This window comes from Microcebus murinus, chromosome 14 (assembly GCF_040939455.1).
Source record: "Microcebus murinus isolate Inina chromosome 14, M.murinus_Inina_mat1.0, whole genome shotgun sequence".
Lineage (NCBI taxonomy): Eukaryota > Metazoa > Chordata > Mammalia > Primates > Cheirogaleidae > Microcebus > Microcebus murinus.
The window spans coordinates 7,782,045-7,806,500 of NC_134117.1; the positions used below are offsets into that span (position 1 = coordinate 7,782,045).

At 39.6% G+C, this 24,456-nt stretch overlaps 1 protein-coding gene across 2 annotated transcripts; it reads right to left on the bottom strand.

Annotated features, from left to right (window-relative positions):
* Window positions 1-10,169: 10,169 nt before the first annotated feature.
* On the bottom strand, window positions 10,170-20,907 carry BUB3 (BUB3 mitotic checkpoint protein). Of its 2 annotated transcripts, none has more exons than XM_012781318.2 (8): window positions 20,764-20,907; window positions 20,168-20,362; window positions 19,573-19,642; window positions 17,858-18,009; window positions 15,081-15,239; window positions 13,214-13,391; window positions 12,754-12,970; window positions 10,170-10,509 (listed from the first exon to the last, which is right to left on the bottom strand). In XM_012781318.2, the coding sequence occupies exons 2-8, from the start codon at window positions 20,360-20,362 to the stop codon at window positions 10,500-10,502; spliced, it is 981 nt and encodes a 326-aa protein (XP_012636772.1). In that variant the 5' UTR covers window positions 20,764-20,907; the 3' UTR covers window positions 10,170-10,499. The 2 variants fall into 2 exon arrangements, with proteins under 2 accessions (XP_012636772.1, XP_012636770.1); XM_012781316.2 differs by lacking the exon at window positions 10,170-10,509 and adding an exon at window positions 11,675-11,749.
* Window positions 20,908-24,456: the final 3,549 nt, after the last annotated feature.

Sequence of the window (24,456 nt, forward strand, 5' to 3'; positions counted from 1 at the left end):
CCTTGCGTCAGTCAGATCCACAATGGGGAGCAGAGACTCCGGGAGCTCAGGGAACAGGCCTTCCCCGAAACCAAACCCAGCTGTGGGAGGGGCTGGGGTCGGGGGCAGTGAAGGCCTGGAAGGGGTGTTGGAAGATCCGTGAGCAGCAAACAGTCAACTGGACAGGCCAGGCATGTTGAGCCACCAAAAAAACTATAAAGGGATAAGGAGAGAGGCCCCTGTGCAACCAACACCCTATGAGTCTACAGCCAAGCATTTGGTGACAGGCCTTAGGCTTAGGTTCCAGAGCTGAGCATCAGGGCAGAGCAGAAGAGTAAAGAGAAGCTGGAACCCACCAGGCACCTCTGCAATCATCCATCACTGTGCCTGACAGGGAAGAAATCCCAGAGAGTAAAGACTGCCACTTTCCCCCAGCCTTCCCATTCTGTGTATGTTTCCCTTTCGGTCACCTCTAACCCGGATGCATATAGGAAAGGAGATGCTGGGAAATGCAGTTCTCAGCTTAACCAAGCTGACCCAGCCCAGTCCACCAGACTCCTTTAATTAAATATAGATACTTAAAGTGATTATTCACATCTTTGGGGAGACTGCACATTTTAATCATAATTACATGATAAATATTTCATGGTATATATCTTTGTCATATAATTAGGAATAAAAAATGTAATCTCAAAAAGATGCTAAATAATTCAAATGGCTGAAGATGTGATTAAAGCCATGACTGAAATATGGTCAGAAGGTAACTCAAGGTCTTCAGACATGATCTCCCAAGCAACATGCCCCCTGACAACTAGCCAAAGCTGTTATCACTACCCTGCATTTTTCTCAGGAAGTCTTCAGAGTAGAAATTTCAAGAACAAGCTCACAATATTTTCTCAACTTCTTTCTCTTCAAAATTACTAGACTTGGAAAATCTATATACCATCCAAATAGCCACCTTATTAATATGCACTTTTTCACATCCAGTGTTGCCTCCATATACTTACTGTGTTCTGAAACCCCATGTTCAGCTAAACCTGAGCCAGGCCCAGAAGCGAGGCTAAGGACATCTCCAAAGCCCGCTGCCTGGCAGAATCCTTCCACAGGGCATGTGCTTTACGGTTCCACTGTGCTGGAAGTAAAATGGCCTATGTCACTGTGCCTCCAAAAGGCCCAATTCCTTCATGGCATATGCATGCTAGATCAGATCCAACTCTTGGGCTTGTGGGCACGCCAACGGGCTGATTTATCCATTGCCAGCCACCACCACCAAGACAAAATGGCACAATGGAACAGTAAGCATCTATTTCAAAAATTCACAAGCCAATGGCCACATTTTCTAAGTCAACTTTGGCACGAATGCCTTTTACTGTCTAGCTATTGATTGAAGGAAAGAAGGGAGGGGGAGAGAAGAAAGAAGTGAGAGAGGAACAGAAGGAAAAAGAAAAAGACAAAAGGACCATATGCCCTGAATTACAGACCTCTGTGACTATCTACAAGCAGTGGTCAAGAGAGGACACATCATGGTAACATTCAGCCTGGCACAGGCTTCTTCTAATCCCTGAGGGTTACAATGCCCTCACGAAAGACCCCTGACATATTTTCTAGCAAGCAGCTGGCAGTGATGGATGATCCCATTAGAAAAACAGCCATGATTTCTACAAGGCCCTCAGCATTCAGGAAAAGGCTGGGCCTTAAGAAACTTTTCATTGATAGATCTCAGTTCTTCGGACGTCCAAAGAGTTGGGATACCCTTCCTTCATTCAGCAGGTCCCAACATAGATCAGAGGCCTGTTTCAAACTGATTTCTTCAGTTTCTAATTCCTGACCTTCATCTACATTTCTGGAGAGGTAATAAAAACAAAGATTAATTTCCTTTTCACAGAAGTAATGACAGTTGCACCCACAAACATTGGCACATACTGGCATAGCTATCAGCTCATCCAGCAAGTCCTCTTCCCTCTCTTACCAGGTTCTTCTTCTGAGTTGTGAAAAAGTAGAACCTTTCTTAAGCATATTGGATCCCTTAATTCCAAATCTACAATTAGGTGCTTATGGTAGTATTAAAAATAACTTCCCCTAATCTTATTTCTTCTTCTCATCCACTCCACTAACCTCTAATCAGGGGAAAACCAGTTTAGATTAAAAAGATGAAACTGATCAGGTATGTTGGCCGAAGAGTCTAAATACTGTCCAGAAGAGGAAATGACTCTCTTCTGGTTTCTACTTATTCTGAAATCAAAAATAGGAAAACCTTTTCTGAAATTTTGACTAGTGGCCAAGTTAAAATTTTGCCTTGACCCAATTAAAATTTCAAATTTAAGTTTTGAGTTAGTCCTATTATTTCCCAATTTGTCCAAAAGGCTAGTTTCCTCACAGGTTTGCATAGGTTGCCCTGAATCAACAGATTGGTGGCCTTGGGTAACTCAAACTGTTTTCATTGTTTTAGGCAAAAAAGTGTTTCTTTCGAAATATTAAATATGCACAACCTTAGTAATGCAGATAGCTAGTCAAGTGTTTCCAGGCAGAGGTCTTGTTCAATGTACACATCAAATATCAATATTATTAATGACATGTTAATGTCTGTAAAAATTCACTATTTCAAGTTAAACACATCACTCTGATCTCATTTGCTTTTTCTCCTGTCAACCACAAATTCTGTCAGTGGAGTCCAAATAAATGAGATTTCCCTAATTCTTCAATAATTTCAGATTTGAGTCAAAAGCAAAACCCTGGGTAATGATTGGTAGCACAAGTACAGGTATTTTGAAATAGTATACTTTCTTGCAAAGCCAAGCAATGCAAAGGTGAAGTCCAACATTTAACAGTACACATTTTATTAGCATTTTAATTAAAGCAGAAAGCCAAGCTACCAAGTACCAAGCTCTAAATGAACAATGGTCATTCTAGACTTCTGCTAGCCAATGAGGTCAAGATTCACCTGACGAACACGAGCAACAATGGGTAACATTTTGAGAGGCTTGTTCATGTGCTTGTCCTCCATTTCCATGATCACATTTATGTTCGAGTCACATATGAAAAGTTGTTTCTCCATAATATCACCTGCAATTTTGATGAACTAACAGTAAACCCAGCAAGAGTTGCTTCTATATCTAAAGCCTGATGAAGGAATATATTGATATTGTTCCAAACAAGGGTATTTCTTTAATTGGAGAATGCTAATAACTGAATGCCATGTTAAGCTGTGAAATAATGAAATAATAAAAGTATTTTTGTCAGGTAATTCAATAAGAATGTTAGATTTTAGCAGCTAAGGAGATATGGGTAATATAACACTCAAGACAAATTGTCTAGGCTCTTGAAGAATACATGACTGGTGCTAAGAAAATCTTGAAGAGCCAAGTATTTTGAAAATTATAAAGTGCTGTTATAACAAGGTCAGGAGTCTAGGAACATTGGTTTTAAATTACTGCAATAGCCTATAACACAGCCCTATAAAGGGGATGAAAGGTACTTCATTACAACATTGGAAAAGCAAACTTAGGTGCTTCTGAGATCAGTAGGTATAATTTGTATGGCTTATTTCAGGTTTGCATTAACTGCACAGAATTGGCTAGTGTGGTCAGAGGTGAAAGAATATTTCTTAGGAAATTAGTTAATGAAATAAATCACTGGAAATGAACATTCAGTTGCTGAAGCCTGACACTCTGCTATGTTAAAGCTCAGAAAAATAAAGCATTTCTTTCTCCATTTCTCTGTTCAAATCAGGCGATTTGGACAGTCATACTACTAGTGGTATATTCAAGAAAAGAAAAAAAAAGACTCAAATGTTTTTCATTTAAAGTAAGTTTTGAAGACTAGTTGCCAAATCATGAGTTTTATGAAATGGGCAAGCTAACTCACGTTCTCCCCAATTACATGTTCTCCCAATTACAACTCTGAAGAAATCATAGTATAGTCTCTACCTTCAGATTTCTTTTTCATCAGGACACAAAATGCTTCCCAACTCAGAAGACAGTGCCCTACAACAATCCCAGGACAAGTTCCGTGGGTATCCTTTGAAAATGAAAGCACTGTTACAACACGCCACTGATCAAGGGGAAAGTGCCTTTGTACTCAATAGTCCAATTGGTATTTACGGCCATGGGTGCGGCAGCTTTCATTTCTCTTAGTGCTAGTTCCAAAGCAATGTAGCCAGGTGCCATTTTGAAAGGAAACTGTCGTAACTAGTCCTAATAGCTTAAATCAGTACTTTCCCAAGCGAAAGATGGGCTACCCAGAGACATTTCAAAGACTGAGGTGGGGAAGTCAAGGGAGAGAGAACCATGAAACTAGAGCTGTGCTTGCTCCCCAGATGACAACATGGATGTTATATTTTTAATACACCTAATCTATTGGGTACTATTAACACACTCGTATTTTCCTGGGAGAAAGAACAACTTCTGTTAGATTATGCAGCTTTCACCCTTGAAAGACCCAACGAGTCAGAGACAACTGCCATTCCTTTTGTAATGGCGGCTGACCTCACATGAAAGGGGCACTTAGCTCAGCCACCACACTGCACAACCTTGCTGCTTAGCTGTTTCCCTAGAAATGTTGGTTTGTAGCTCAGTCTCTTTCCTTCTCCTACATCTTATTAGCCACATCTTATGTTGAATCAGGGTGGGCTCATTCCAGGATAGAAACAGTATACTATTTATGCAAATTTCCAAAAATTCAAAACATCTTTTGTTTATTAATACCACATGAACATAAAAAACACAAATGGGTACAATACTTAGAATGGAAAATGGGAATGGGGTGAGGGAGGTGTACAAACGAGGCTTCACCCATGTGCAAAGTTTTATTTTAAAGTGAAGATATAAAGTAAATATGGCAAAATATTGAACATTTTAAAATCTAGACAGTGGGTTTATGGGTATGATCCTGAGTTTTATGGAATATTTGAACTAGTTCATATTTTTAAAAGCAAACATATAATGGCATATTTAACTAGGAATCATATTGATATCTGAGACCATTAATTTATGAAAAAGAAAAAAAATCTAAAAGCTGACTAAAATCTGAGACGGATGGATTATTTTTCCTCCAAAAAGAGATTTGCTATTCATTGACTGCATCAGATGCACACTGATAAATATTTACATACTTGTTACACTTGTTCATAACTCCATGAGATAGGTAGTATCTTCTTTTTACAGATGCAGAAACTAAAGCTCAGAAATTAACTTGGCGGCCAGGCATAGTGGCTCAGGCCTGTAATCCTAGCACTCTGGGAGGCCAAGGCAAGGTGGGAGGATCGCTTGACTTCACCTGATCAAGAAAGAGACCCCGTCTCTTCTAAAAATAGAAAAAATTAGCCAGGCACAGTAGCACGCACCTATAGTCCCAGCTACCTGGGAGGCTGAGGCAGGAGGATCACTTGAGCCCAGGAGTTTGAGGTTGCTGTGAGCTAGGCTGATGCCACGGCACTCTAGCCAGGTCAATAGAGGGAGACTCTGTCTCCAAAAAAAAAAAAAAAGAAAAGAAAAGAAAAAAAATTAACTTGGCTAATGACTCAAAAAAAAAAGCAGTAAAGTCAGGATTCAAAGCCAGGTTAAAGGCTGGACTCCAAGATTTACACTGTCACATCACACTGGCTGGCCTGATAAACTAGCAGATTCAATTCTGAAGAAGTAACAGGCCATACAGGTGAGGGTTCTCAGATATTTGACAGAGCGCTGAACTCCTTCCCCTTTAAAGTATGAACCAGAAGTTTCTCAAACAGGGGATTTCTGCCCACATTGCTTCTCCCGGTGCCCAGATTGTCACCAGATGTTAATGCCTACACTAACCAATTTGGTGACCTTAGATGTTAAGAGTAATAACAAAACTTAACTGCCTCCTTTGATACCAGGGCAGAGATATACCACAAGGTTGGCCAAGTTCTTGAAAACAAAACATGGCCATTCCATGGCATCACAGCATGTCACATTATAACTGTCTATATACTATCAGCTGTACCTCCTACCCAAGATTGGAAACCCAGTGAGAGCAGGAATCTTATTTATCCTACCTACTACTTGAGCCTCAGCATGCAGCGTATAGCAGACACTAAGTATTTGTTAAAATAATCAAATACTAAGTGGCCATTAAAAACAACACAAAAAAATAAATCATGGGCACAATTTCATAATACACTAAGTGCATAAGGCAGGATACTTACATAATATGATCCAAGTTTTGTAAAACTGTATGTGCGTGCCCCAGTGTTGTTCAGGAGCATCTCAGCCATAGGTAAGTAGACACCTGCAACCCCTCACTCTGGAATAACCGATACAGGAAGACCTGTGCAAGAAGCATCTCACTTACAAAACTGTCACCAGCCATTTGGAGCACCTTCCCATGTGACACCTGGGGGTGCAAATTTGAAGTCACCATTTTCCGTCCACACCGTGGAATTCCCCACGGCCAGACTCTTCCCAGTCATGGTCACAGAAGTCCCACATCCAGGCTTCACATGTGCTAAATGACTCACTGAAGTACACCTAGGACATCCCCCCAAAGTAAACATCAGGCAGGCCATTTGGCCTGTATCCTGTCACACCATCCAAATCAAATCTTCAAGTTTATCCATCCAGATGTTTCACATGATGTGGCTTAAAAACTTTTATTTGTGAAGAAAAATGCACAGAAAATCCTGAAGGATAGATATACACCAAAATGTTAAAAGCAGTTATGTGGAGACCTAATGTACAGCATGGTGACTATAGCTAATAACAATGTATTGTATACTAGAAGTTTGCTGAGTATATATATATTAAGTATTCTCAGTACAAAAAAAAAGTATGTGAGGGGATGGAAATGTTAATTACCTTAATTGTGGTAATCCTTTCACAATGTACACATATATCAAAGCATCACACCTTAAATATATAAAATTTTTGTCAATTATACCTCATTGAAAAATGGAAAAAATATTGTTAGTTATCTCATAGCATTATAATAGCTACAGTTCATTTTTGCAGGTGCTATCTAAATTTTCTACAGTGAAGATTATCACTTCTAAAATAGTTAATTGCTTAATGAACTAACAATGCCAAAGGTCACATGTCTAATATACTAGACAGGATGCCTATATTCCAAAATTACACATCAAATTATTCTGAAAAGGGGGCTATCACTCAGCAATATCAAAGTGGCCCAACACCTACGTGCCACAGCACACAAAATGATGTAGTCCCTGCTCTTAACTAAAGTATGGGAACTAGATGTGCACAAAAATTTTAAAACCGCAGCAGTACGAGTAACCACTTCCAAAGGCATATAAACTGGAGGTGCTTCATACATTTTGAGAAAAGGGCGTCCTTATTTGTGGGCTACAACAAGGATGAAGAGTTTCAAGGAAAAGGGGATCTTGAACATGACCTTGCAGGATTCAAATTAAATTCTAACACAATTCAGAAAAACAAAATGCTTGAGTTTGTTTGTTTGTTTGTTTGTTTGTTTGAGATAGGGTCTCACTCTGTCACCCAAGCTGGAGTACAGCAGTCTGATCATAGCTCACTGCAACCTCAAACTCCTGGGCTCAAGTGATCCTCCTGCACCAGCCTCCTGAGGAGCTGGGAATACAAGTACCCACCACCACACTTGGCTAAGTTTTGTATTTCTTGTAGACGGGGTCTTGTTCTGTTGCTCAGGCTGGTCTCAAACTCCTGGCTTCAAATGAATCTCCCACGTTGGCCTCCCCAAGTGCTAGGATTACAGGAATCAGGCATCATGCCTAATCCAACATTAGCATTTGGGTAACAGTGAAGCAAGTAGCCTGGCTCTCATAACAGAATCCCAGTGTTTTCTGGGGAATGATAAAAGGTAAAATGATTGGGTGTGGAGATGGGGGGGGGAGGCAGCAACAGGCCTAGAGAGTAGATCAGGGCCAACGGAATTTGGTTGGGGGAAACTAAACAAATTTACAAGGATTTGTTGGAGTTTTCCAAGCTCTCAGTAGGCTATTCTTTCCTGAGTCTCCACTGAGGAAAGGGAGCTGGTGTTATTTGCTCACTGAATCCTCTTTTCACTGAAGAGGTCAGTGCATAGAAAATGCCTCAGGAAATACTGCAGTTTAACAAATAATGGAGGCAAAACAATGAAGTACTTGAATGTTGATGCCAAACAAGGTAGTGTGGTCCTGGTACTTGTAACAAGACCTAGATTTCAGGCCGGGCGTGGTGGCTCACGCCTGTAATCCTAGCACTCTGGGAGGCCGAGGCAGGCGGATTGCTCGAGGTCAGGAGTTCAAAACCAGCCTGAGCAAGAGTGAGACACCGTCTCTACTATAAATAGAAAAAAATTAATTGGCCAACTAATATATATAGAAAAAAAAAAAAATCAGCCGGACATAGTGGCGCATGCCTGTAGTCCCAGCTACTCGGGAGGCTGAGGCAGGAGGATTGCTTGAGCCCAGGAGTTTGAGGTTGCTGTGAGCTAAGCTGAGGCCATGGCACTCACTCTAGCCTGGGCAACAGAGTGAGACTCTGTCTCAAAAAAAAAAAAAAAAGACCTAGATTTCCAGTGAGGTGAAGTGGTGCACACATGTAATCCCAGCTACGTGGGTGTGAGGTGGGAGGACTGCTTGAGCCCAGGAGTTTAAGACCAGCCTGGGCAACCCAGTGAAATCCTGTATCAAAAGATTTAGGGGAAAAAAAGACCTGCATTCCCAAAGTATAAAGGATAACTTAGTAATACGTCTTTAAGTTTCTACAGTGGAACTCAGCCAGGTATTGCTTTCACCATAACATTCCCATCTCATCCACTTGTCTGAATTTCAACAAGGGTCAGTCTCACCCCATGCTTCTGAGAGCACCTTTGTAGTCGGCAGTCCCTTCCTGGTGACCCCAAGGCTTTAGTAGAAGCATACATTCTCATGAAGTTACAGAAGGGCTACTATAAGCAATAGGAAACACTGAAGATTCCAAGTATGTCATGACAAAAATATGTTTTTTTAAAAAAATCTTCTGTGGTACTGAGCAGTTTTTGTAAATTACAGGTAGCAATGCATTTGTTGTAAAACTAGTTCAAGGTGCAATAACCAGCAAAAAAAGAAAAGAAAAAAAGAGAAGGAAGTAGGGGGAAAAGGGAAGGAAGGGAAGACAAAAGGAAAAAAGAACATACACATCAGATGCATCACATGCAGGGAGGACAAGTAAGGTTTTACAATCCTGTTGTCTGTTATATACTGTGTTGACCTGTGTTCTGGACAGAGGTTCAAAATGTATTTCTTGCTTAGGTCGTAGCTAGAATGTTTGAAAGTTACTGCTCTAGATGATGAAGAGACTGGAAGCTGCAGCATTCACCCAGAAGGCCGTGGGATAGTAGCAGTAGGAAGAAAAGAAAGATAAACAGAAGAAGACACTTAAGAGAAACCAACAAAAAGGCCAAAGTAACTACATCTGGGTAATCTGGGGGAAAATGGCTATAATCATAAACAGGCAAATTGTGGAGGAGGGCTGGTTAAGGGGTAAGCAGGGGAGGCAGGGAGACACATTTGGTTTTAAGAAACAAGAGGATATCCAGATGGGTCCACAAAATAAGCTCTCCCACATCACAATCTCAAAAACAGGTCCAAAATACTGCTTTTCTGTCACCTTTAACAGTACTATATTAATTCTCTTTCAGTTATACCATGTTTTAAATTTATGCTGTCCTGAACAAAGTGGTTATGACTATAAAAAGCATATAATCACACTAAAGATCCAATACCCCCGTTAGTCCCTGGCTATTACATTATTTACCCATTCCTAAGGGCTTCTCTTTGATTTAGCACTTGATGGCTAGGTACAGAAGGGTCTGCCATTTGGCTCTCTGCATGGACGATGATTTCATCAGCACGTGACTGCACAAGCTACGAGAGAGTGCTACGGCACTGACACTACTAGGAGAACACTGTGCTAAAGGGCACCCAGAGGCTGCCATGAAGTCTCTGCCCGTCCTGAGTGAGGCTGCACAGTTGGCTCAAGGGCCCTGTTGATCTGCCAAGGGGCACGAGGGAAATGGCTGAACTCCAACAAATCACTTTATCCAGGACTAAATCCCCAGCGTACATCAGAGTAGAGACATAATTAAATGAGGCAGAGTGGACTTAAAGGTAAAATGTCATCCCCAACATGCCCTTGATGAAGAGAATTTTGCTTTACAGAAGCCTTTTTAAGTAGTAAATTACATTAATTACCAACATTTAAAAACATCCAACATTTAAAGGTTCTGAATCTCTGATTTATTACACAGCATGGAAATAACAAGTTTAGGTTATATTACAGAAAGAGCTTAAATGCTCATAAACAGAAACTGGGCTTGCTCGGGGGTGGGAAGGGGAATTCTTCAGACTACTACACAAGGACACAAAGATTCCTCATCCTAAACAAAGTGTTAAAGGTTACACAAACAGGTTTCTTGTAGGAACAGAGAAATCCACATACTAAATAAGGTGTCCACAATGACTATAACACATCCCTTAAGGGATAAGCATGTATTTGTAGGAAGCAAACAAAGCTTTCCATAGAGAAACCACTTTCAGGAGATGATTAGGTGGACCTGCAATGAAGAAAATACATTTCAAAAGATGGGTTCAGATTTATACCAAGTTTTCACTGAAATAATTAAAAATAAAAATAAGACCCTTCTCTGTATCAAAAGAATTTTTTAGAAAATACATCATGGATAAAATAAATTTCAGGAATGGTCCAAGTCCTATTCAGAGACATACATTTGCAAATAATATAAACTAAAAATAAAAATTTGACAACAAAAATACTACCTGGAACTACCTAGAACAGGCCAAGCTTAGTTCGTGTTCTGCTTTAGCGCATAATATTGAAATGAATTTCATTCTCACTATAATTTTTTTCTTTCTAACCTTAATCACCAGCGGCTGGGCAACTGAAATGGGCATGAGAACTATATAAATGTCAGAGAAATATATAAACCTCATTAATGTTTCCAAAAATTCATTTAGAGATAGAAACAGGTCCAAATAGATGCCTGCCTAAATGTACTGCAATTACGTTACAATTATTTTTCCAAATACACAGATATGCTCTGTCTTTTCTCAGCTCATTACTGACTCAAACAATTTGCCCTGCTGGGATCAATTGTTTGCTAATAAATAATTGTTTACAGTCTCAAAATGATATTAGGAGGTTTTCTTATTAGTTTTCCTTCTGCACCCTAATAAGATTGAAAACTAGCTGATTCCCAAGAGTCTAACCTTAACCTCGCTTTGTTTAACAGCCCAGGAAATGATGAACCATCTGCTTCAGAAAATAATGGACGGCCAAGAGGAAATATTGTTTAATTGTAGATTAACCTCCTCATGAGGCAGTCTGAAGCAGCTTTAGAATTAGCAACTATAACCAGCAAAAGAAACAAATGGCTCAAGAGCCTTTCCTCTACCATTTAAGGTTCAGAAAGAATGCAAAGGGATTTTTATTACCTATATTTATTTACAAACATTTCCACAGTGGAAACAAAAATCATCAATGAAGTCAAAATTGATTCTCAAAAGTGTAGTCACTGCCCTCCAATTTTGTTTGCCCAAATACCTTTAATGCAGCAAACCATCAAACCATCTCATGCACTTAAGAAAGTGTTCATTTAAAAAAAAAAATCAATAAAAACCTCTTTTCCATTATTTTCAGGTTCTTATAATATTAAAATTAATATTTCCCTGGTTTCTTTGTTAATAGTAATAAATCCACCATTGGGGAGTACGAATTGTTTTATTATCATCAACATGGCACTTAAGTAAATGAAATCTTGTCAAGTACATGGTGACCTACAAGTTCAAAAGAAAAAAAGAACAGCATGAGATCAAAATGGCCGGCCAGGACAGGAGATACAAAAGTGACAGATTAAATGCAAACATAGCCCTTTATCCAACAGGCTTCACATGCTAAAACTTTTTCTAAAGTCAAACCTGTAAAAGCATATCTGATATATAGAATACTTAATACTCTGTTCACTCTCAGAGGCTAAACCAATTAGCAGGGGTACTATACCCATCTTAATTCAGAAAAGTATAGGAATCCTGAAAACATTCAGTTATTCCACAAAGATTTATTGAGGACTTCCTTCAAGGGCCTGGGAGGAGAGAGACAAGGAACAGGACAAAGACACTTGGGTAGGTATTTTATGTTTTAATGTTTAACATGTGCCTAAGTATCAGTTTTTCCTTACGGCTGGTAGAAATAATTAAGTAAAAAGCTTTTTGCCCTGTCGGTATCAAAAAATATAAATGGTTCCTCGCAGTTAAGAGATATAACCAAGAACCAAAGATATCTATGAAAATTTCAAAACTAAGGAAATTTGCAATTCCAGGCAAGGCCATATTACTCTGAGTTTCCAATAAGACCTGAAGGTCACTCATTTTGTGTAAATATTAAAGAAACAACCTCTGTGGAGAGGAAAGATTTTTGGCAGTTCAAACTCTTAAATATCTTAAATAGTATTTGCTAAAATAAATTATTCTTGAATTCCTCAACTTAATTTTGAAGCAATGAGCTAGTAATAACTCCTGAGATTCAAATAATAGAGCCTATTCAAGAAGAATGAGAGTTTGACATTCTTCTCTACAAAACAACTAGGCACAATTTTATCCATCAGACGTCTATCAACCTACGGATATTGAAAGCTTGGGAGAACATGATAACATCAACTCCAACCCTACAGTCAGCTGTAATATCGAGCAGGCATCAACAATGCTATTCATGAATTTAGAAAAATTAATAAATCCTGGGTTGAATGCAAGAAAAGGCTCAAATACAGGTGAAGCATACTCACTTGGGTTTTGTTTCTGCATCTGTCACTTGGCGAATGAAGATACCATCTTCAGGATGTTCTGTGTCATCCATTTCATACATATATGATGATGCTATTGCAAGCGTAGTCCCATCATTACTGAAGGCAAGTGATGCGATGCTGGTGGGGTACCGATGGAACTGGCACAGTCGCTTTTTGTTAAATGGATCCCAAATATTTACAAATCCATCAGAACCACCTAGAAGTAATTTCAAAATAATTAAAATGGCTCTTAATACCAGACACAAAAATAACCATTATCTTAACACTTCATATTTAAGGTGACAGAAGTTACATTTCCCCTAAAAAGTATTGTACCAGACACTTTAAACAGCCAGCACTTTTTAAAAAAAATTCCACCTAAGCATAAATGAAAAATGTTCAATTAATTTTAAAAATTTATATTATCTTAATCAGATATAGGTTAGATGCCATACCTTACCTGTGGCAAATGTATTGTGGATATTGTGAAAGGAAATGGCATTGACTGGGTAAATCTGCTCAATGTTATTTTCTTTAAGTCTGTGACATTTGAAGGCATACTTCTTCTTTTGTACTTCAGGGCTTGGGTCCAAGTACTCAACTGCCACTCGGCCTTCAATAGAGCTTAATACATAACCCTGCCAAGAGAGAACCAGAGAACAAAAATGGTAAAATCCAGTTTCCAAAAACAAGACACTAATTTCCAAATTCAACCCACACTAAAGAAAGATGATTATTTCAGAAATGACAAGTACAGCCATGTTTTAACAAAACTTTTAAGCTATACTAACATGGTTATGACAACTCTAAAATGCTAAGAACACTAATACCTATTTTAGAAAAAATAAGGTTATCATCACTTGCTTTCTTCACTGTACCTGTACCTTGCATATTGCCATCAAAAGGATCCAGTTATTTTGTCAAACCTAAACAAGAACTTTAAAGTGTTTTAATATTTATTGCTGCGCTATATTTAAACGGGGACTCAAATGTGTTCACTCAATTAAAATATATTCTATGTTCTATAACTCTTTAACTCTAACAACTGTAAGAACTGTTTCCTTCGTTGGGGACATCAATAATCCAAATCAACTGGAACACCAGTCTTCCATCTTCATCATTCCACCCTTTGCATTTACTACAGCAAGTAGGTTTGCACACAACAGATCTTTAGAAATATTCAACAGTGGTTTACAATTTCAAACCCTTCCTCACCTTTCCTTGAAATAATAGTCCAAAAAAATAATAAGAGATAACACACTAAATATGAAATTTGTCTTATGTCTTTTTAATCAACTTCAAGGTATGAAAAAGATTTATTCCCAAAAACTGCTTATGAAGAAAAAAGAAATCAGAAAAACCCTGCTTTTAAATTTCCATTATAAAATGGAGATAGTCCAACAGAAAATTTTAGATACAAAGACATTAAAATAACATTTACAATGCAAGCATATTTTAATCACCTATTTAAATCTCTAAAATGTCATATAACTGCAATTCCTTACCTTCAACAGAAACTTAATAATTTCCTGAAAAAAAAGAGCTGTGATCCGCCACTGAGGTACTGGCCTTTTGAGATAAGGGGACAAGAGAATAACTGACATAACTACTTCAAAGTTCCACAACCACTAAACAACCATAAGGTTCCAAAGATATCTGCTGTTTTTAATAATTTTTCTTCTTGTGAAATTCCTATTGCTGCTCACGACAATACCTGCTCCCCTTAGAATTTTAAGGACTCAGGTCAGAGGGAGATCACTAATAAACAGGCCGATCTCATTTAGTGATGATGATGGAAGGTGACCCACCCTGTACATCAAGAATTAGTCATTATAAGAGGAGCACTCTCTCTAACCTCAGATGAGTTCTTCACCAAAAAAAAAAAAAAAAAGAATCAAAGTTCTATTGTCAAATGGGGAAAGAATTCCATTAGTATTAGGGTTAAAAAAGACAACAGCAAATTCCATAAACCAAAATTTCCAGTTATAAATTTTAATTCACTGATTTGTAAATTGAAATATCAGCAAAACGTTCTTTGATTAGTGTATATCTATCAAGCATCCTGGACCAGGATCACAAAAAAAAAAACTCAGAAGGCCTCTATTCAAACCACTTGGTGATCCTGGACAGATTACTTAACCTCTCTGAATATCAAGGTCTTTTCTAAAGTGGGGGTTAATAATTACCTTTTAACACAAGGCCACCAAAAATATTAAATTCTAAATAACTACTCAAAAACAAAAGGCTTTAAAGGTAGTGGCCCAATGATTACTACAAAAGATATTATTTTTAAAGTCCAGAAAGGGGCAGGGAGGATAGATCAGTACCTGCTTGTTTGGAAATGCTCGGATGCAGCGAGTCTGGTATTTGAGGCTGGACTCCCTGCGCTGCTGCACGTAGCCCATGTTCCGTAAGTCCCACACCAACACTCTGCGGCCAGCTGTTCCCACAATTAGCCGATCTCCAGACACTGAGAGAGTATATACCTTTTAAAAGAGAACAAAATTTGCTAAAAATCATCTACTTGCCTGAAATAGCCTTTTGCCCCAAAATCATGTCCATCTAATCATAAAACCATAAAAAACTTTAGCTGATTGGGTTCCCAACCACAGGTACCAATTTTAGATACCAAAGTTATTCAAGTAATTCACAGAAATAGCAAACCCAGGATATTCTCAACACTTCACCAAGTATCATATAATATACATTCTATTTAATTCTGGAAAGGCATTTTTGATGATTTAATTCTCTTTCTTACTAAAACAAACTAAATTTTTCCCAGCCTTATTGTTTTATTTAGAAACAAAACAGTAAAAAAACCACTCAAAAATGAGACAATAAAGCCATAAAATAATTCAAGACACTTTTCAATGAAATTCTAGCTTTTCATAAAACAATCATTTTCAAAGTTATTTTCCTATGACCACTTTTTAGAAGATTTCATTTTATAACTCTTTAAAAAATCTTGATTTTTCCCAGCTGTTAAAGTGAATAAATAGGCCTTTCCAGGAAGAGTGAGGGAGCCATGATTAATTAGCTATTAAGTTGCTTTTGGTGGCATACAAACCCAAAATTAAAAGACAAGAATAGTGGTCTGGCATACAACAAAGCAAGTTCTTGTGCCCTGATGTCATACTACACATACAAGACAGAAGTCTTATAGTCTTGTAGGGAAAATTTTTTAAAGTATCTTATTCCCTATTTTTCTCCCTCATAATACCTTTCTTCAATATTAAAATTTCCACAAAAATCACAGAATTTCCTGCAGACATTTAGTAGTTTATTTGCCAATATGTTACTTGGAGACCAAAAAGAGGTAGCAAATTCATGAAAAAGGTGGCAAAAAATATTTTCCTGGTCATGTTGTCTGTTTGTTTGTTTATTTATTTTTGTAGAGACAGGGTCTCACTATGTTACCCAAGCTGGTCTGGAACTCCTGGGCTCAAGCTCTCTTCCTGCCTCAGCCTCCCAAAGTGCTGGGATTACAGGCGTGAGCCACCACACCCAGCCTATTTCTTTTAAATCTAGACTTGAGATTCATAACTGTGCTCTGAGTATTAGTTTCAATTAATAAGAAACTCTAATCTGACCTATTATTTCCAAACCTGACAAACTGCTGTAAAAAATGTAGAGAGGCCTCATGACATGGTAAGACATATTTTTAACATTCAGTAATTAAACCAAACTACAGACCACAAATTGAAGAACCAAGATAGATGTAACAATGCAATGTCCTGACAGTCTCTATCATCTGCCCTTAAAATTCAAAAACTAATGTGACCAAGGGAAAAATAAAGAATTAAAAAGATTCAAAACAAGATTTTATATAAGCAGATTTAAATATGAGAAATAGCACAAAATGTATCACAGTTTGCTCAGAAAACAAAATGTACGCAGAAAAATGAAAATTAATCTAACATGTATAAAGTACCAAATTAAAAAAATACAGAATCCAGGAAGAGATCGATTTATAATGGTACAATTATATTGGGAATTTTATCTTAAATCTTTACTATACATGTGACACACAAGCTTCTAATAGTGCTTTCTATCCCCACTGATCGTAAATCAAGTGAAACCACTGTCATGCTACTGACTAGGTATATACATTTATCAAAGAAAGTATTAAAAAAAGTGACATAATGAACCTTGCTGAACCAATAAGCAGCTTGATTCAGTGTGGCTGTCCATTATATGATACTCTGTCAGCAATTTATCACAGTTCTTAACATGTTACATACAACCATAAATCAAAACTAGAAACAATGCAATTATTTCATTCTGAACAAAGGTCTTGCAAGGAGTAGATTCAACTGTGATGTGACAAAAATAATGGCTCTGTGGATGCACTACTGTATATAATGATGGCTAACAGGAATAGTATATTTACACTGAGGAAATAGAACCAAGTGAAGGATACCTTTAAACTGCTAAAACAATCAATCTTTAAAATTAACTACTACCTGATAAAGTCTGATGAGGATACAGCAAGAATGCTCAATTACGCTTTCATCATACAGATCAAAAGGTTAGAATACAAAGTTTCGGTTTTAAAAAGCTCTGTTCACTAAAAACCTTGAAACTACAACTGTCAGCATTGAAAAAATATACAAACAGTAAAAGCCAGGAAACATAAACACCTTTCTCACTAAACTTGAAATGATAACCCACTTCACCCTCTTAATAGTCAATTCAAATGAAAACCTCTGGTCACAAATGACAATGAGTGATGCTCCATCCCATTATTTGTTACTGGCACACCAAACCCAATATAAGACAATCGAACAGACTTTGCGCAACGACTTCTGTGGCAGTTGAGTTGCTTCTAAGTCCTGGATTTTAAGCATTAACAATACATGGAAGCAGGTTCATTTAAGCTAGTACTCTCTAGTACAACAATCGACAGAAAAAAGTTGGCCAAAATCCCAAAGTTAATTTTCCTTTGCATTAAAGCATTTTTATATAGCTTTGTCAACTCTTTACCTCTGAAGACAGATTCTTTGTCAACTCTTTACCTCTGAATTCAACAGTATATTCACCAAATATACATCAAGACAAATCATCCCAAGAACCATAACACCAGGGATGAATATAAAGAGCCTACCTTTTCAGGCTGCGAGAAGGTCCCGGCATTACAAGGAGTTCTGGGATCCCACAATTTAACTGTTTGATCCCAACTTCCAGTAACCATCACATTCACTTCCGGGCAGTATTCAACACATCTGATAGGGGCATCATGGGTTCCAACAAGATTTTCTATAGGAAAAAGAAGGGGGGAAAACCCAACAACTAGCTTTACTACCTCAACTAAACAAATATTCCTAAGATGAACTAACAAAGTAAACATTCAAGCATAACAAATCTGCCTCATCTAACTCCACAGAAATGTGAGTATACAGAAAAATCTCCATGACTACAAAAAGTTACCAATTCCTCTTTGTTCACTTACAGTGCAAATGGGTAGAGAGCTATGGTCTTCTGGATCTCAACACTTATCTTGAACACTAAGCCAATGCTGATAAGAATCTTACTTATAAGGCTATATGATTATGAGAGCTGGGGGTGAAGTCTTATGATTATTCCACTTGGTTTTCATGGTAGGTCAAATTTTCAATACACATTTTCTTTCTTTTCAATTTCAAACTTCATACTATTTCACTTATTCATTCAAATAACATCTACTATGTGCCAGAATCTGTGCTAAGGATATAAAAATGAATATATGGTCTTGACACTCAAACAGGAATGCTACCTTTTTAAAAATATTTCATTTACAAAAGGATTTCATGAAGTTTGGCAATGACCTTCAGAAAATAACCAACTAATTCTCTAAGCTATAGTCTAATATTAAAAATGTTTGTTTGCTTTTCAGTGTTTCCCCCCCAAGTTTCTGAACAAATACAACTTAAACATACAAACTAACTTAATACACAGAGTAAGCTACTGGCAGCAAAACCAAATGTTTGCAGTTATAAGTTACATAAGAAAGTGATTTTCATGCAAAGTCATTTCTTTTTGACAAAATGTGTCCATAGATCACCCATCCTCCCAACTGTCCAAACTTATCCTCTATTTAGACATATCTCTGTGCCCTGACATCTCCTTCCAAGTATACCTACGCCTAATGTACATGTAAACAAATGCACAGAGCTAGAGAGCTCTATGCATTTGGTTTCCATTTCAATCTCTATTCTGTCCCAGTATTACCATAAAAATTTGGGTAAGTCATTTCATATATGGGCCTCTAAGAAATTACTTAACTAAAAGAAAATGTATCATCTTGTTACTCGTACAATAAATGCAACTGAAACATATTCTACTGCTGAATAACTATAAAGCAGAATTAATATAGACATGATTAGTTATTTTATACTGTTAGCTTTTTAAAACCTATCTTCCTTCAGCTTAAACTAAATTAGCTTCTGAAAAGAGAACTCTGAAACATCAGCACTGTATCGGGAAATCCTAATGAAACATAGACCACTACGGGACCTAGTATACTTTTAACGACCAGGTAAAGGCCAAATATTTAAATGTCACTTCGTGTAAACATGAAGGTTTAGAATGGTGATCATAATGGGCTTCACTGCAAAAATTAAAATGTGACATTCTGTGATCAGCAACTTAATGGTTATCATTTAAACAACAAAAATATGCTAAATCCAAGCCACTTTTACCTGTACCTAAGCCACTTGGTAGCTAAGCAATTCAGAAGTAACTTGGTAACCAAGCAATTTAGGAGCCACTCTTACTAAATAAACCTTTATACCCTCCTACACTAGCTAAGAAAACAAAGTGTTAAAAATGTGTTCATATTACCTTGATCAGTATTCAAATCATGCATTTTCAATTGATGATCTAATCCCCCACTCCAGGCATGTGTTGGATCCTAAAAAATAGTTTTGAACCAATTAAAACTTGGAGCTTTACAAAGTATTTCAAAATTCCTATTTCCACAGTCAACTGTTTAGTTTATGCTCAGGATGATACATACACTGGGCTCAACTACTCATGGTAAACAAACAAAAAACAGCACAAAAAAGTAAGCAAGTGGTCACAAAACTATTATGTCATCAAATTAAGGGAGGGCTGCTTTATCCTGATCACACTAGCTGAGAGTAAACAGACATACTTTCCAAAAGTTCCTTTTAATAAGGCAGCCAAAAGAGCCCTGTTGCAAATCTCAAATACAATCATCTTATGTCCAGAAAGCTTACAGTGTTACTCCACAAACGTGAAAGGGCAGACTGAGTTTCTGAAGTTGGCAAGCCCCCAACACAAAACGGTACCTGGCTCAAGGCAGGTGTTCCGGAGAAGCTAAAGAACTGTCTAAATAATTCCACTTACAGAAGCCTCTACCCGATACTGGAAAAAGAGACGCTACTAACACGCGAGTGGAAAAGGAGACACCTACGTAGAACGCGCAGTCCAGGACAGCACCAGTGTGCTGGTACTTGAGCCGCATGGAGTTGGCCGGCACATCGTAGAGGCGCACGGACGTGTCCCAGGAGGACACCAGCAGGAACTGGGAGGTGTTGGGGCTGAACTTCACCGAGGAGATGCCATCCTCGGGTGGCTGGTTCAGCTTGAACTCGTTAGAACCGGTCATCTGCAGAAGAGGTGCCCAATCTAAGTCCTCAAGGTCCCGGGGTGATGGCCAGGTAGTGGGGGATTCCAGAGGGAGGGGCCGAGAGAAAGACGACGAGGAGCCTCTGCGCCTGCGCAGAGCCTGCTCCCGCCACGGTCAGGACTCGCCCCCCCAGGTGGCCCCCGCCGCTCCCCAAGTGGCCCACCCCTCACGGCCTCACCCCTAAGCCCAGCCACTAGCCTGGCCAGCGGCGGTGTCTGCACCCCGACCCTTCCCTCTCCGCACTCCCGGGGCCCGTCGCCCCTAAAATGCGGGGAAAACAATAGAAGCGAAACGGGATCCCCTGCGAACGGCTCTACTAGCTGCGGGCTTAGGGAGTTCCCGGAGAGTCGGCTCCTGCGCCCCGTCGCCTAGCCCCTTACCTTGGGCACCCCTCAGAGGTAACGTTTCCGCCGTTCACCGCTGCCGCCGCCGCCTCCTCACCTCCCTCGAAGCACTCGCGGGCTGGGCGAAGGAGGTGGAGAGGAAGCTCTAACATAGGCCTGCCATTGGCTGATTTCAAAAGCCAACGTCTCACTCTAGACAGCCGATTGGTCCGCTCAGCTGCCCGGCGTCGGTCAACCCAGTCATCCTGTTCCGGCTCAAAGGGAAACCGCGGCTTTTCCGATCACGTGGTCTCATTTTACAACCATGCTGAGGAACCCAAGTTCAAGCTGGACGAGTGGAAACTACAACTCCCAAGAAGCATCGCGCCAAGGCTGCGTTCACGTCCTCTCAGGCCCGTGTGCTGCACGCTGGAAGATGTAGTTCCGCTGCGGCTGACGCTCTGCCTGCCCTCAGAATAGTAGGCGGGAAAGATTCTCTTTCCACCTCCTCCCGGTGGCGTTCCTCCCTGCCCCCCAACCCAGGAGTTAGTCTCTCAGACCCAAGAATTCCATTTTGGTTCATAGTCCTATAAGATACATTATTATCCCCTTCCCCGGATGTGCATACACCTGTGAAGCTAACCAAAAATTGGAGTAGAGAAGAAAATATTTGCTCTGATCAACTGCATTATTTGCCTTGATTTTTTTTCTCATTTTCCTGGAGTTTTCACCGATGAACCAAGGTCTCCCATTTCCTACTCCACCAAGTTTTGCTGATCTCTCAGAAACTCATCCTTATTTATTGTATGCTTTATCTCTCCATCCCGTCTTTCCGCAAACATTTATTGAGCGTCCGCTATATGCTGGGCCTGAGGAGAGCTCTGGGAAGAGGCATTTAATCAGACTAGCCCTTGCCCTGGGGGAACACCGGGTCCAGAAGAGTGAACAGCCTGGGAAACAATACTATGCAATGTGCTAAAGTTCACACAGCTGCTTCTTTTAGAGATATGTTTATAGTAGGGTGCCAAACTGACAGCTAGAAGCCTCTCTCCTTCCACCCTGCCCTGCCACTCCACAGAATTGCAGTTTGCTCCATTTGCTGTTTCTAGAATTCTCCAGAAATGAGGATCAAGAAGGTTGTTCTGCAATCAGAAATGATTTTATCACCATGAAAGAAAAGCAATACTTAATTAGTGGAATGAAGTGACTGAGTTACTCTTGAACGTCAAAGGCTCACTGAAATTTTCAATTTAATCTATGCTATAACCTCTTTTTCATCGCCTTTTTGTAAAGAAAATTTTTTGTTTTATTATGTGATGTTGCAGGAAGTGAGAGGAATTGTTGGGGTTAAAGTGTTTTGTTTTTAAGATACATTAATAAAAGAAAGTGTTGTTGATTTTTATTTTACCATACCCAGTATTGTATGCACCTCTTTTTATGATTCCTGACACAATAAATGTACTTATAAGAACAACTGCCACATTTCTTCCTATTGTATTGATATTACTGCTAAAAATTTCTCACCCTTCTTCCCCACCAGTCCTTGGTTCTCTATGTCTTCTTTTTCAACAAGTTAATGGCCAAGTTCAAAATTTTAAAATGCACTTCCTTACTTCTAACTTTAGCTAAATGATTTTATCTCCTGACTTATTTGGTTCCTTCTCCCAGTTGTTTATTTAATTCTATTAGTGTTCCAAGATTCTGAGCATGAATTACCCACTAATAAAATCTAAGTGTATTTCATTATCCAGTGTGTGTATGATTCAGGTCCCTCTGGGCATGTAGTTGCAGCCTGACTCGATTTGAGTTTTAAGAAACGTCAATCTTTTAAATCCAGTTTAGAGCCTGAAAGGAGGCTGGTGATTTTGCTGATTATTCAAATGAATTGATAGTCTTGAGATAGGAAATCTGGCAACAATGGAGTCTTGAACAACATTTTAAATCCAAATGCAGTGGTGTGTGTGTGTGTGTTTAATAGTTACCTGTGAGAGAGATGAATTCCTAGAAACTAATTACACTATTGGATCACCGTTGACTGCTAATTTCTGTTTTAGTAAAAAGAGTGAAATATACACATTATGACAAACTGAAAAAGGATCGTTCCCTTAAATTTTAAGGGCAAAATCATTGTCATTAAGTGCCTACAGTGAGTAGAAGAAACTATTTCCTATAACAAAAGCAAGCCTAAGGAGGATATAGTGGCACGATACTGTTAAAACCATCAGCCCTTGTTAAAACTGTAATCTATTCAGTCTCAATTATCTCTATAGAAAAAAAAAAGAGAGAGAAAAGTGTAATCTACTGAAATGCAGACAAAAATGATATGGATAGAATATTCCTGTACAAGCAGTTCTTTGGAAGCAGTTTACTTGTTTCTTCGTGGAATATTCAAATAGCAACGTTAAAGGAAAAGAATTTAAAGAGTGTCATCTGGAACAAGAGAACTTCATTGAAATAAAGTGTGTGTATAGAATAAATCAAGAACAAATGGGATCCAGTATCACTTTTGTTTTCTGACTACCCGATATTTAGCATAGTTTCTCAGCATGCACTAGGGCCGAGTAAATATTTATTGATGTGAACTCAGTTAAAATGAAATAAATACAATTGAACTAACCTAGTATTGACCAATATGTTCTTGGATAACATCCTTCTGACATCACCTTGGAGTAGATTGTGATTTTTATGAAATCTAATGTGAGAAGAAAAAAAACATGATCTCAAAAGGACAATATTAGATCAAATCTTTTGGGCCAGACATTTTACACAGTACTGTGGGTCACAAAGACGTTTACAGATATTCTGAATACATTCACAAAATGTAATTTCTATTCCTCTCAGGTCAAAAAGACAAGTTTCACACACAAATATTTTCCTTCTAGCGGATGAGATCGAGCCTCTGCGCTGCGGACTCCCGGCTCCCTGGCACCTGCTCCGCGGGGCTGGGGTCCGGGAGGCAGGAGGACCGAGGGGCTAGCCCCACGTGGTTCTGAACCATTGGCCTCCTCCCAGCTCCTGCTTCCTTTTCCGACGTTTTACCAGAACAGGTGGCTGCGATCTAAGGGGAGCGAGAGTCTGCGATTTGCACGCCACTCCCGTGGCATTCTCTCGACGCAGCGCCCTCCCAGCCCCCGCGCGGCGGCAGGTGTCAGCGCGGGAGTCCGTGGGCGCCCCGGCCGCGCGCCACTTTTCTGTTCAGGGCGTGAGGCTGCGTGCTGGCCACTGATCCAGCCACACGCCCCATGCAAACTATTAATCAACAAAAGAGTAGGGAAGAGCCTTTGCCTCCCGCGCCTTTTTGCCTGGTCTCGGGCCTTGGATCCCTCGGCTAGGCCGAAGTGCGGCTTTACCGCGCCCAGTTCTCGCTCCGCGCGGGACACGCAACTGCCACCGGCCAGGGAACTGGGCGCGGCGGCAAGCCAGTCACACCAAGCTCGGGGACAGCACAGCCGACACTTTACCGCGTACAGGCAGCGCCGCCGCTTGCCCTGCGCCCAATATTTAGCATAGAGGACGCTCCGCGGCAGAGTCTGGCTGCGCCGTAGCGTGCCCAGCTGTGGCCAAGCTCAGGGCGATTCCATCACAGGGAAGATGCCGCTCCGCTGGGCTGGTTCCCGAAGGCAATCGCTTCAGCAGCAACGCCTGCCTCCACTCCTTTGTCTTTCCAGGCTCGGGCTCCCGAGCTGGATTGTGGCCGGGGTGCGTCCCAGCCCGCGGGAGGATTACGGGCACCAGGGTCGGACAGCTGTA

Excerpts from the sequence above, each read along its gene's own strand:
- BUB3 (XM_012781316.2), bottom strand. The coding sequence starts at position 20,362 with ATGACCGGTTCTAACGAGTTCAAGCTGAACCAGCCACCCGAGGATGGC. Across the intron at positions 18,010-19,572 it reads TGATTTGAATACTGATCAAG|AAAATCTTGTTGGAACCCAT; the intron begins GTAATATGAACA and ends TTTTTCCTATAG. Across the intron at positions 15,240-17,857 it reads CCTTCTCGCAGCCTGAAAAG|GTATATACTCTCTCAGTGTC; the intron begins GTAGGCTCTTTA and ends CTCTTTTAAAAG.